Below are 12,545 nucleotides of genomic sequence, written 5' to 3' on the forward strand. Positions count from 1 at the left end.
GTAACTTGTATTGTAACTAATTTTTTTCTTAAGCTTGACTGGTAGCTTGAAGATTGGAAAGCTAAAGCATTTCCCCAACACTGATGTACAGCATACTATAAGGGATATGACATAGAGCACACCACTGCAAAATATAAGTCTAGCATATGCCATCATAAAGCTCATGGTAAATGAACAGAGAAATAGGATGTCTTGAAGAAGCATTGAAGAGTGCAAACCATCAGCTCCTTCATTTCCCTTGACTCTGAACCAGCTCAATAGTGCAGGCACCGTAACCTAGTCTCCAGATTTGTGAGTCACCAAGGGTTAATTGTGGTGTTAGAACTCATTAGCTTTAGGGTTTTCAGAATCTAGCAGCTTATAGGCATGCAAACCCAAAAATATGAACCTACCTGAGAGGGGATCTGCAGAAAGGAAATCAATTGAAACAACATTTCAGTTTCAAGAATCATATTAGGTGCAAAAGAGAAATTCAACATGCAAAGATTTATTTTGGTTATCAGATTTCTTTTGCATAGGAAACAGCTGTCACTTTTTAATGATTAGACATCTACTTTTTTAATTTGATCATTTACCTTTATAGTCCATTATACACTATTCAACAGTGTGAGACCATGTTCTTCTTGCTAATCCTTAGTAAAGTTTTACCCACAGTTTCTACTTTAGTCTTTAAATCCTCTTCTTTTGTTTTATGCATTCAGAGAGCCGCTTTATAATGGTCATGTGGTGATCTTAGTAGCATCCCATGATGCAACACTCAGCAAGAGCCTTCATTTTATCACAGTAACGTGCACTAGATGCTTCCTAACTTGAGAAAGAGATTCACTGATCTTAACGATATTACCTCTAACTATACTTGCATTAATGAGGTTCTATCTGATGGCAGACTAAGAAAGAAAGAAATGCATAAAATAAAATATTTATAAAAATAAAATGAACTGAACTCAACAATATAACCCCAACTATATTTGGATAATGGGGTTACAGAAGACCAAAACTAAACGAAACAGATTGAAACAAAACAAAAACCAAACAACTCTAAAATAGATGAGGGTCTTTGAAGGCAGACTAAAAAGTAGTGCAATGAAAATAAAAATTCACTGAACTTAACAATAGCTCCAACTATACTTGGATAAATGAGGTTCTATCTGATAGAAGACTAAAAAGTAGACAGGAGAAAGAAAGAAATGCAAAGAAAATATAAAACAGACCATACACCATAGGTTCGCGTGGGACGGTTGTGACTGACATGATGACATTAATTGCTCTGGGAAAGCAGGACGCCCCAACGGTGTGTGAATGTTCTGGTGTAGGTCAGCCAGCTTTGCTGTCCTAAAGGATTGTCTGTAGAGCTGCTGACATTTAAACAAGCTTTCCTCTGAGTCTGTAGATTATTCATATAGATGCTACCGTCTTGTGAGAGTGTGTATGTCCCCGTCTGGCTGATATTGTGGAAGGGACTGCAGGGTGAAGGTTCTAGAGATGGATCTTGGCAGCCACGGACTCCCTCCTCATTTAAAGGCCTCATAAACATTTAATGAATCGAGGATGACAGAGAGGCTAGTGTTGACTCAATTGAATAAATACCCCAGTGAACAGGCTTTTGACTGGTCAAATATATACCCAGTAATAGAAATAAAAATACAGTGTAACATACAGAAGCATGAAAAGCTTTCTTCTACATAAATATATGTGCAGTCTGGCAGAGAAACGTTTTTTTTTTCTTTTCTTTAAAATTTATTGTATATTTTTCTTTAATATATATATATATATATATATATATATATATATAGGGCTGTCAAACGATTAATCGCGATTAATCACATTATTTTGTGTGTGTGTATATATATATATATATATATATATATATATATACAAATACACACACATGCATGTATATTTAAGAAAAAATATAATATATATATATAAATATATATAAAATATTAATATTTTTATATAACATAAATTATATATAAATCTATATACAGTATGTACATGAAAATATTTCTTAAATATATACAAGCATGTGTGTGTATTTATATATATAAAATAATTATACACAGTGCACCCATATATATTATGTAAACACAAACTTTTATTTTGGATGCGATTAATCGCGATTAATCGTTTTATAGCCGTAATATATATATATATATATATATATATATATATATATATATATATATATATATATTTGTAAGGGTTGTATTCCCAACACACTACAGTTTATCCTACAAAATATGATTATTATTTTATTTTTTTATGTAAAAATACTAGGGCTGTGCAAAAATTAATTGCGATTAATCGCATCCAAAATAAAAGTCTGTGTTTACATAATATATTTGTGTGTGCTGTATATAATTATTTTGTATATATAAATACACACACATGCATGTATATATTTAAGAAAATGTGTTATTCATATATAAAATATTTATATTTATAAAATATAGATTATGTATTTATGTATATATGCAGAATTTAAGCGCAAATAATTCTTAAATATATACATGCATGCATAGGTAATTATATATGCAAAATAATTATATACAGCACACACAAATATATTATGTAAACACAGACTTTTATTTTGGATGCGATTAATCGCAATTAATTTTTGCACAGCCCTAAAAAATACACAAAAATGTATTATTTCAGTGTGCATAAATATTTAACACTGCGTTTAATGAATTTGTACTCATTTATTTTAGACACAGCACATCCCACTAGAGAAATACCGTATTCTCTATACTGCTTTCATTTATTTAAGTACATCTGCTAAATTCTTTTGTTAACTATTTTTTCTTAAATGACTTCATTTCATATTGGCTTAATCAACCAAGCATCATAACAAATTGCCAAACCCATTTAGTTTCTCTTGAGTATTTTCTCTCTCAATTCTCATTTACACTAATGTGCTTTCTATTGAGTTGTAGCCGCGTTGAGTGATGTTGCGTTTCTGTGCGAACATTTAAAACATCACTCATATCTCAATTTGGTATCATGGGGCCATATTTCATCATCTTGGGTTGGTTAAAGTTGCTGTAATAAATATATATTAAAGCTGGAGCGTGGAACAACTGTGGAACATCTGAAAACTTTATTTGGAGACTTTAATTTGAGCTCTTTTAGTGTTATTTATAGGTTTCTTTTGTAAAATCCCATATGGCCTGGCTTTGTTGAATGTTTCACTCCAAACTCCATTACGTTAAAAGCTTAACTGAGCAGAAAGCACAATGAGAAAGACAAAGTAGATTAGATTGAACATAGAATGATCTCACACCATGTTGTATCATTTTAGAAACAAGCTCGCTGTTGAATGTACGTTTGCACTTGTGTCAAGCAATTTATTGGCTTGAAAATGCTGCCGCTCACTTTTCATCAGCTTTAAAAGGTAGATGATTGCAACACTTTCCAGATGGCTCACACACACACACACACACACACACACACACACGCGCGCGCGCGCTTGACGAGTAAAAGCAGAGTGTGACGGAGACAAAATCAGGGTAAAGGCGCATGTCACTCACGTTAATGTCCTTCAGCTCCAGCATGTTGAGGGCATGGTTGTTGCGTCTCCAGATGATTGGCGGCAGCTGGTCTCCAGTGATGGCACACGTGAGAACAGCGCTCTGACCCACCGTTACCGTGGTGACGGTCAGCTTTTGATCTTCGGGAAGGCTTAGCTGATAGACCTCTGAGAAACAAAGGGAGAGAAAGTGTGGTTGATAACGACTTGATTTGTTTCTTTTCCCAGTAAATTTGTTCACTAAGTGTCAACATCAGTCATTGAAATATATTTTTAAAATAAGTTGCAGCCTTACATTTTTATAGCACAATCCACTTGGATGTTAAAGTAATTTCAACTTAAATTACATTAAACTGACTTAACAAAAATGAGTTGGATCTTGTATAACTTATGACTACATGTGATTTCGAGTGAGAACATCATCTAGTTTTCTCAGATGCCACATTACTGGTGTGAATGTCATTTCCTGTGACACATAACATTCCAATAAAACAATAAACAGCACTGCAGACACTTAAATGGAGGTTTAAAAGTCGACTTCTAGTTTTATAAATCAGGCTGGTCCAAAGGTAACACAGAAAGAGAATAAATACAGAGCCGCTCCTGGACCTGACCATGAACCAAGTCCAGACCAGCACTAACCCCCCCACACACAGCCTCTTGAGGGCAATATGTCTGATCTCTTTATTTGTTTGTGAGTAAATTATTGGATAAAAAAGATAGCACAACATTTCAAATGTCATGTTTTTTCTTCACATTTTCAGCTAATAGTCAGCATTCAGTCCAGATTTAATTCAAGGCTCAATTTTTGTACAAAAATATTCTCAAAGGCCATGTTTTGCTAAGATGAGGTATTGTAATTGCACAAATGTGCAAATAGATCATACCCATTTTTAAAGGAGGCTTTTGCATGTTGATGTTTTTTTTATGTGCTACTATTAAAAGATAGCATAGCATTTCCATATTAGAGTTGTTGTTTTGATTGCACACTAACTACAAACGACTACCTAAAGTCTGCTTTTTCTGATGGTATCAAGTTTACTTATGATTTTATACCATACACTTTTGTTAGCTAAAATTAAAACCAAATCTAAAACTATTAAAGATAATTTTTGGTATAATTAAAGCCAAAAGACTTTAATCTGACTTTAATTCTGGCAATTTTCAAATTTATATCTTGCAATTCTGACTTTTTTTCTTGCACTTGCTGGAAGTAAACAAGTATTGTGAGATAAAAAGTCACAATTATCTTCTTCTTTTTTTTATTCCGTGGTGGAAACAAGCTTCCAGTAAATTACACTTAAAAAAAGGTAGACAAAAAAATATATATAAATAATATAAATATGTGTATATGTGTATGTATATGTATAATAAATGTGTAATACAATTAAAACAGTAGACAAAAAATAGAAATCTATGCATATATATATATACACACACACACACACACACACACACACTTATTACATGTATTAGTTGATTTTTAAATATCAACTAATATATGTAATAATAATGTATAATAAATGTGTAATAAAAGATAAAAATGACAAAGCAACATACAATTAATACAATTAAAATGAATACTATAGAAAAATAAAACCTAATTAAAATTCAAAATATTAATAAATACTATAATAGTATATAAATAATACTAAAATAACACTGCACTGAGCTTGATGCAATGCATTCTTATGTTTTTGTCACTGTGAAAGATATAAGCTAAGTTGCATTGGAAATGAGCCAAAATTGGAGCATGCATATAATACCTTAAAATGCTGCCTTCATAGGCAGCTTACTAGATTTTGTGACAGATCATGTGTGCAACGAGCCACTATGTTTTCTACTGTAGCTCTGAAATGTCACCTCTCTCATAACATAAAAGCAAAAAGACACCTGGAACGGGACAAGGATAACAAATAAACCCCAACACCCAATTCTATTTATGAGCCCCATCAATCAGCTCCGACTCTTTAGAGAATCTGATGAGCATCTAATACGACTGAAGTCGCTGTACTGCCCAAGGCGAGAGCTGAGATTGCTTTACAATCTGACTCAGAGCTTCACAACACTTTTTAGAATGATCTTTATAGGCTTTGTGTTACTTTAAGTACGCATCTCCTGATAGTTTCACTTAGTTTTGAAATTAAGATTTTAATGACAGTGAGAACGAACATCTGTTCCAACAAGACTCTCAGCAGAAAGGCTGACCAAACACGGCAGTTCATTATGAAGGCTTCTTTTCAACTAAAAAATACTCAACTTAACATCTAGTTTGAATTTAATTATCTCCACAGCCAAGACTCATCAGTGTCATTCAATCATTATAGGATCGCTGTTGAAAGATCCTCAGATATCATATCTCAGTTTTTCGACAGTGTGAGAGGAATAATAGAGCCAGGTGCCAAACACTTCGGTTGCTCTAATTAACGGTAAAGTCTCTTCATTTGCGTTTCAGTCGAGCTATACCCTGACCTTTTGGGTTAACCAAGGCCACCTGCTAATAAAGCTGACAGCGACTAGCCTTTAAATGAGGAAATTCAGAAAAATGTTAAAATTAGATCTCTAAGAAAAGCGTCAACACTCTAAAGTAGTTATGCTCTTAAGTTAAATACATTTTTCTGTAGAGTGAGAGCAGCTCATTTCATTCCAAAAAGAGACAATTAACCAAGGTGAAATGTATTAATTTATTTAACTGATTTCTTCCATAGGGGGCTAACTATTTTTTTTTCAAGACTACCTTTACAGCACTTTAAAATACCATTTCATATAGCTACTTCTTTGCAGTGTAAATCTGGCAGCAGACAAGTTAAGGCACGCCGTTTCTGCTCAAAATTCAGTGTAAAGATGCAATGCCACATAAAAGCCAGCATAAATTGTGCTTGCTCTGATCCAACTCATCTCCTAATATCAAAGTTGCAATTGCTGTGTAAATGCCTTTATGCCACCTCTGAGCAGCATTACACAGTCTGTGCGAAGACACTTAAATGCCACTTCAGAAGCATTTATGTGTCACCTTTGCAGTGTCAACTCGGCAACTGACAAGTTAAGGCTGTTTCTGCTCAAAATTCAGACTTAGAAATAAGCAAACTCTACACATCTGATCTCTGGTTAAATACATCAAAAAGTGACACTCATGTATTTGTGCAATGGTGCAGATCCTCTCTCTTTCTCTCCTATAACTGTTCCACAACAGTATCCCCCTGAAATCACTCATGAATGCAGAGAGTGCCATGCAGAATGAATCTGACATTAAATGAGGGTTGCTAAAGGTGCACCAGCGCTACACTGCTGTTATATGAGCTGAGAGCAATGCAATGAATAAGAGACATTACCGACTAATTTGGTAAATTAGCTTTAAATGAGAGCACAGCGCTGAAATGCGAAATTGCCGCTTGCGAGGCGAGAGGCATGTTTGTCTTACGTGCAAGCTGGTTATAATTCCCAGGATCTTTAATTGCATAATCATTTGAGATATCCCAACCCATGTACTCATTTGTTTTGCCGCAGCTTGATTATGTTTGTCACTTGTGTGCTTCTCTGTGCATGGCTGTAATTAAAATAACTGAAAAATCCTTTTAGATGTCACTAACATGATCATGGGAGGAAGATCAAATCAATCAAGATTCGGTGCAATTGTATTGAGGAAGCTACTTTACAACTAGCTCGTCTGCCTGGCATAAATTCAAGTTGTTAAAGGGATGCTCCACCATTTTCTTTTCTTCATATTATGTTATTCCCTTCAATAAGACGAGTTGATGCATACCTCTGTCATCTCAGTGCGTGCACTCAATCACTCTGGTGCGCGAGACACTTTGATCGCACTTAACTAGCCCAGTTCATTCAATGGGATACAAGCAGAGAAGCGACCAAACACCTCCACGTTTGCCCTATTTAAATACAGTTACATGAGTAGTGTAACTCGACGGTTAGAAAAGCACAACGTTTTATTTTGTGTCACCATCAGGTCGAGTTACACTACTTGTGTAACTGTATTTACTGTAAATAGGGGATGTGTTTGGTTTGCCCTAGGATCGCGTCATGTAACTGACGCTAAAGGGTGCCTAAAGCGTCGTATATTGAAGCATGGTCAAAATGGTCAGTTAGATGACGCCTTGGGATGAGAATGTGTTGATGTTTCTCAAAATGAGTTTCTCACACTCCCAGGGACGGTTTTCCACTTTTGTAGCACCTAAATACTAAGTCTTATTCCTACCTATATAGTGAAGGTTTGTCCGGAGGGATTTGTTGATATATCATTCTTGGCCTGATTTTTATGACATTTTAGGCCTAAAAATAGGGCAGAAAACAATTTTTTAAGGCTATAGGCCGTATATTCAGTTTTACAGTGTAACAAAAAGAAAATTTTCATAATCCCCTCTGGCAATGTATTTTCATTGAAAATATCAACAAAATGCAAACATAATTTTGAACCTTGTTTTTTTTCAATGGTCAGATTTGTCACTTCAAACTATATGCACATTAGCACAATTGGATATAGCCTGATTAGCATATTTAAACATAAAATTAAAGAAAACTATACAATAAGCAATACCTTTTTTTTTGTCCTATTCTCCCAACTGGTAAACAACATAATGGGTTGTTCTGCACTAAACTCTTCTCTTTTATAAGCTAATTAGTAAATAAATGTAACGGGCCAGCTACACTCAAAAAAATGCTGGGTTGTTTTAAAAGTCAAATATGGACAAACCCAGTCATTGCGTTACATTTTTAAGTTACATTAACCCAATGTTTGAGTTTGCCCATATTTAACCCAAAATTGGGTTAAAACAACCCAGCATTTTTTAGAGTGTGGGTAAAAGACAACAAGCCTAAGGTAAAAATCAGGAAAGCTTGTGGCAGTTACTAATTCTTTTGTCTACTAATAGATGAGGATAACAAAAAATAAACAATGACTAAAAATCCATAACAAAAAAATCTGTGAGAAAAGCAGAGGTGTGCATAGTAGCTGACATATTGAATGTATAAACATAGGTGTTAACCATCAATTCTCGCCAACCAATCGATGCTAACCTAGCTAAAATAGACTGCATGAGCTAAAGATTGTTGATGTTGCTGTCTACAAAATTGCGATGGTGGTTTAATTTCAATAACATGAAAAATTAAGATAGTTTTTTTAAAGTAAACAATACATCAATATGTTACTTTTTTAAATATGAACATGTGGTTAGTTTTTAACTGTAATTATCTTATTTTAACAAGCCTTCAGTTTTGCTACAATCAGCAGACAACAAAATTGGAGAAGTCAGACATGAGGAGAAAAGAGGAGACTTCTTGTGGGAGTGTGGTACCAACTTGATCCCACGGTTCCACTTCAATTCAAGTGTTTAAAGGAACATATTTATTTGTCCCAGTCTATCCTGGGATTTTATAAGCCAATACATTAATGCAAGGTTCATAAATTGATTGTGAAAAATATGGGTTCTAATATGTGAAAATATTACTTTTTATATATTCTACACCAGAGGTTGTTCATTAGAAGTAAGGACCCCATGTATTTGCATTTCTTTTGTGAATTACAGAAGAACATACAGTGAGCCATGGAAAAACTAGACAATGTGGAGCATGTGTCTGAGCATGTGAGAGCAACATTTGACACTGTTGTTTTCCACTAAGAATGCACTGACTCTCAGCAAAACACTTAAAATGTTCCATTTCAGCACCACAAACACAAAAACAAAAAAAGACAAGCTTTTCAAAATGTGGTGTGGACAAAGAGAATGGACTCTTGCTGACTTACCAGATTGGGGCTTTTAGAACAGGATGGGGAAATGAGAGAATAATGTGAGGTACCCAGAAAACAGAACTGAAAAAAGCAGACTGAATTTGGAGAAACTAAACAGCCAATCTTAGACAGTAAATTTCCAGTGTATCAAAACCTATTTATTTCTTTCCTAATCACCTGACATCTGTCAGCCATTCATTTTATGGTGCTGTCAGCGCATGCCATATTATATCAGGAAATGCCAGTAATGTGTGGGGAATTTGCATGAATATCAAATTTCTATTCATGAGTATAGCCTTCTCATGAAGTGTATACTGAAAAGGCAACAATGGGCTATATGCACGCATAAGTTCCGCATTTGATGCAAGGATGCTCGTCCATTTCCGGTTGTGTAGATTAAAGCGCAGGAAAACCGAGGAAAACGGGATTATGGCAGAGTCTTCAAAATTTACTGTCCTCCCGTCTTTGAAACGAAACGTACATACGTTTAGATGTAATTTTATATATAGTTATGTTTATATAATATAATTTTAAAAATAAGCATAAACACAACGAGGGGTGTCTGTTTTATCTGTTTTTGTGACTAACGTTTCTTTAGTATGTATAAAATTCAATTTAAATTCTCGGTATTGCATTGGACTCTACGATTGGCGGAAGTTATCGAGCATAAGTAATACCGCCGTGCATAGAGCCCATTAACTCTTGATATATTTTTCTAGGATTCTTTAATTCCATTGTTGTCATTATTTTTTTTTTCCTCTATGAAACATAAAATTTGATTTTAAAGAACATCTGAGCTCCTGACTTTTTCTATACAAAAAGTAGAAATTATTTCTGCCAGACACCATAAAGGACAAAGTGACAAAAGTATCATGCAAGTGGTCCTTGTGACTTTAGATACACAATCCTGAACACGCACATACACACACATGGTGCTATATCATGTCCTTTTTGGACCTTCAAATTGGGGTGAACTATTACTTTGAGGATGGCTACGTGTTCATCTTTTTACACTATTGCTATTGGCAAAAATTAACCTGAACTCTTATGAATACAAAAATAAAGCCTGAATGCTGTAAATCTGTACAAATAGCTTTCAAAAGAGACCACGTGTATGAGTGAGCTCTAGAATTCAGTAATTCCAAGCCATTCAATTACACTCTTTTGTGTCTTAATAGATTTGGAATTTGCTCCAAGGCACTGCGTTTTGCAATTCCCTGTAGGATTGAAAGACAAACGTATTTTTAAGAACAAGGAATACAAGTGAGAAGAGTATTTGTTTAGGTGGATGTCAGTGTAGGAAACAGAAAGATAGTTTATGGTAGAGACAGAAAAGAGACTATGGTATTAAAAATACACAGATGCAGCCTAAGCAAATATGGTGAACCAATCACAAGGCAAAACTACATAATGTGGAATTATTATGGCAGGTGCTGTCCAGGCATTTAATCCTGAGTCAACATTTGTGATTAATGACATGCAGCAAGTACAGGTTTTGCCCCCTCATTTAGAGCATGTGTAGTAGATGAAAGACTCTCCCTCAAGGCTCGACCATCTCTAACAGTCTTTCGCATTACAGAGTGGTGATGCTTCTACTGCAAGCAGAGCTACAGTTAATCTAACTCAGTGAAAGAGATCCTAAGCACACAGCAGAAAAATATGTTTTTTTGGTCCTCTTTTAGGGTGTTGATTATTGGAGGGCCCCCAACACGCTTGCCTGTTCCCCCAAACTTTTTAACAGTAGTTTAACTTTCTAGCTGCAAGTGTCAGTTAAGGGGATTTCTTTGAAGTTCAATTTATTTAAATTTCTCGGTTACACTATATGGACACCTTTAAAAATTCTGTTAGTGTTACTAAAGCCACGTGTCTCCCGAAATTACCCAGAACAATTTGTCCCAGGAACTTTTTGGCCCCAGAACTGTTGCTTTCTGTTTCCAACATTGTCTAAAGCACTGCGAATTAGTCCACTGACGTAGGAGAGCATGCACCACAACAGATTTTTAAAAATGGTGGTTAAAATCGAATGCTACGTAGTGTCAACCAATCAAAATGCGGCATTAACTCAACCAATCAGCATGTTCAGCGCCCAAGTCCCACCCCCTTGAAAGTTCCCGAACTTCTACCTACTGTAGCAAGCAGGGACTTTGAGGGGGAAATTGTTGCCCAGAACTTCATTTAGACCCTTGTTCCTGTGGTCAAAACACACCGAGTACCACCCTAAAGTTCCCAGTTCCAGGAGAAAGTTCCTACGGTGGAAACATAGCTTAAATGTTCTATTTTACCTCCAAATTTGAAATGCTTATCAGCATTAGTTTGTAACCTCAGTTTAAATTAAATTCATATTCAGGAATTTAACGAGAATGAAAAAGGCATTCTCAGTCAATCCATTTCTGAATGACACACAACCCTGGAATTAACATAACAATTTGAGAATCACACCTGGCAAGTCAGTCCCAAACACTATGTTAACACGACTAAAGAGAAAACCAAAGGAACACCAATATAGCAGTCATTAGACTTTAGAACTGATAGTTTCAGATTGTTACAATATACAATATAAAAGCTCAAGAATACCAACAACAGACCCTTTCCAACAAGCAGCGATGCCATCAACGGTCTTCAATCATAATTACCAGCTGCCCTTCCATCAAAAGTCATGCTCCGCTCTCTGCCGCCTATCCACTACTACATTTATGAGTCTGTAAGGCCTCTGTGATATAGCTGCAGAATCCTTTAAAAGTTGAAGTCATTGAAGTCAGATGGAATAAAACCTTTACTGTGACCCAATCAATGTGAGAGACAGGCAGTAATAGAAGCTGAAGAAAGGCTGACTTCACACCACCTGTGAAAAACACCATCTCCACAGCACTTGTCAGTAGAGACACGGGAGATGCACTCATATTAGCATGCCATCACAGTACACATACTTCTAATTGGGGTAATTGGAGCTCGTATACAAGAGGGACTTTTCAAATTTATTTCATAGACTTCTGGTTAAATTTAATCAATTAAAGTCCATTTCACACTGTATTACAGAGTTGTGATTTTTTAAAAAAAATCTATCTTTCTCTAACTCTCCACCTTTTTTCCCCTCACTTCTCATATAGCAATCTTTAAAGGTCTCTATTGTCTTTCACCAAAGTCAATTTTGTTTCAAGTGAGGCCCTGTTTCTTATCACACAATTCTCCACTGCCAATGATATTGAGCGGATCCTGTATTTCTGTGTGTGTGTGTGCGTGTGTTTGTCTGTTTAGCAGACAGAGCAGTTGGAT

General features: G+C 35.3%; 1 protein-coding gene across 2 annotated transcripts in view; it reads right to left on the minus strand.

The window, feature by feature from the left end:
• fstl5 (follistatin like 5) overlaps positions 1-12,545 on the minus strand; it is a 117,184-nt gene that overhangs the window by 36,130 nt on the left and 68,509 nt on the right. For both annotated transcript variants that reach the window (XM_039649087.2, XM_089134980.1), the window contains exon 7: positions 3,531-3,697. In XM_039649087.2, the coding sequence (XP_039505021.2) occupies positions 3,531-3,697 (167 nt within the window). The remainder of the gene's footprint in view (positions 1-3,530; positions 3,698-12,545) is intronic.

Source organism: Pimephales promelas, chromosome 9, assembly GCF_988280905.1.
Source record: "Pimephales promelas chromosome 9, fPimPro1.hap1.1, whole genome shotgun sequence".
Lineage (NCBI taxonomy): Eukaryota > Metazoa > Chordata > Actinopteri > Cypriniformes > Leuciscidae > Pimephales > Pimephales promelas.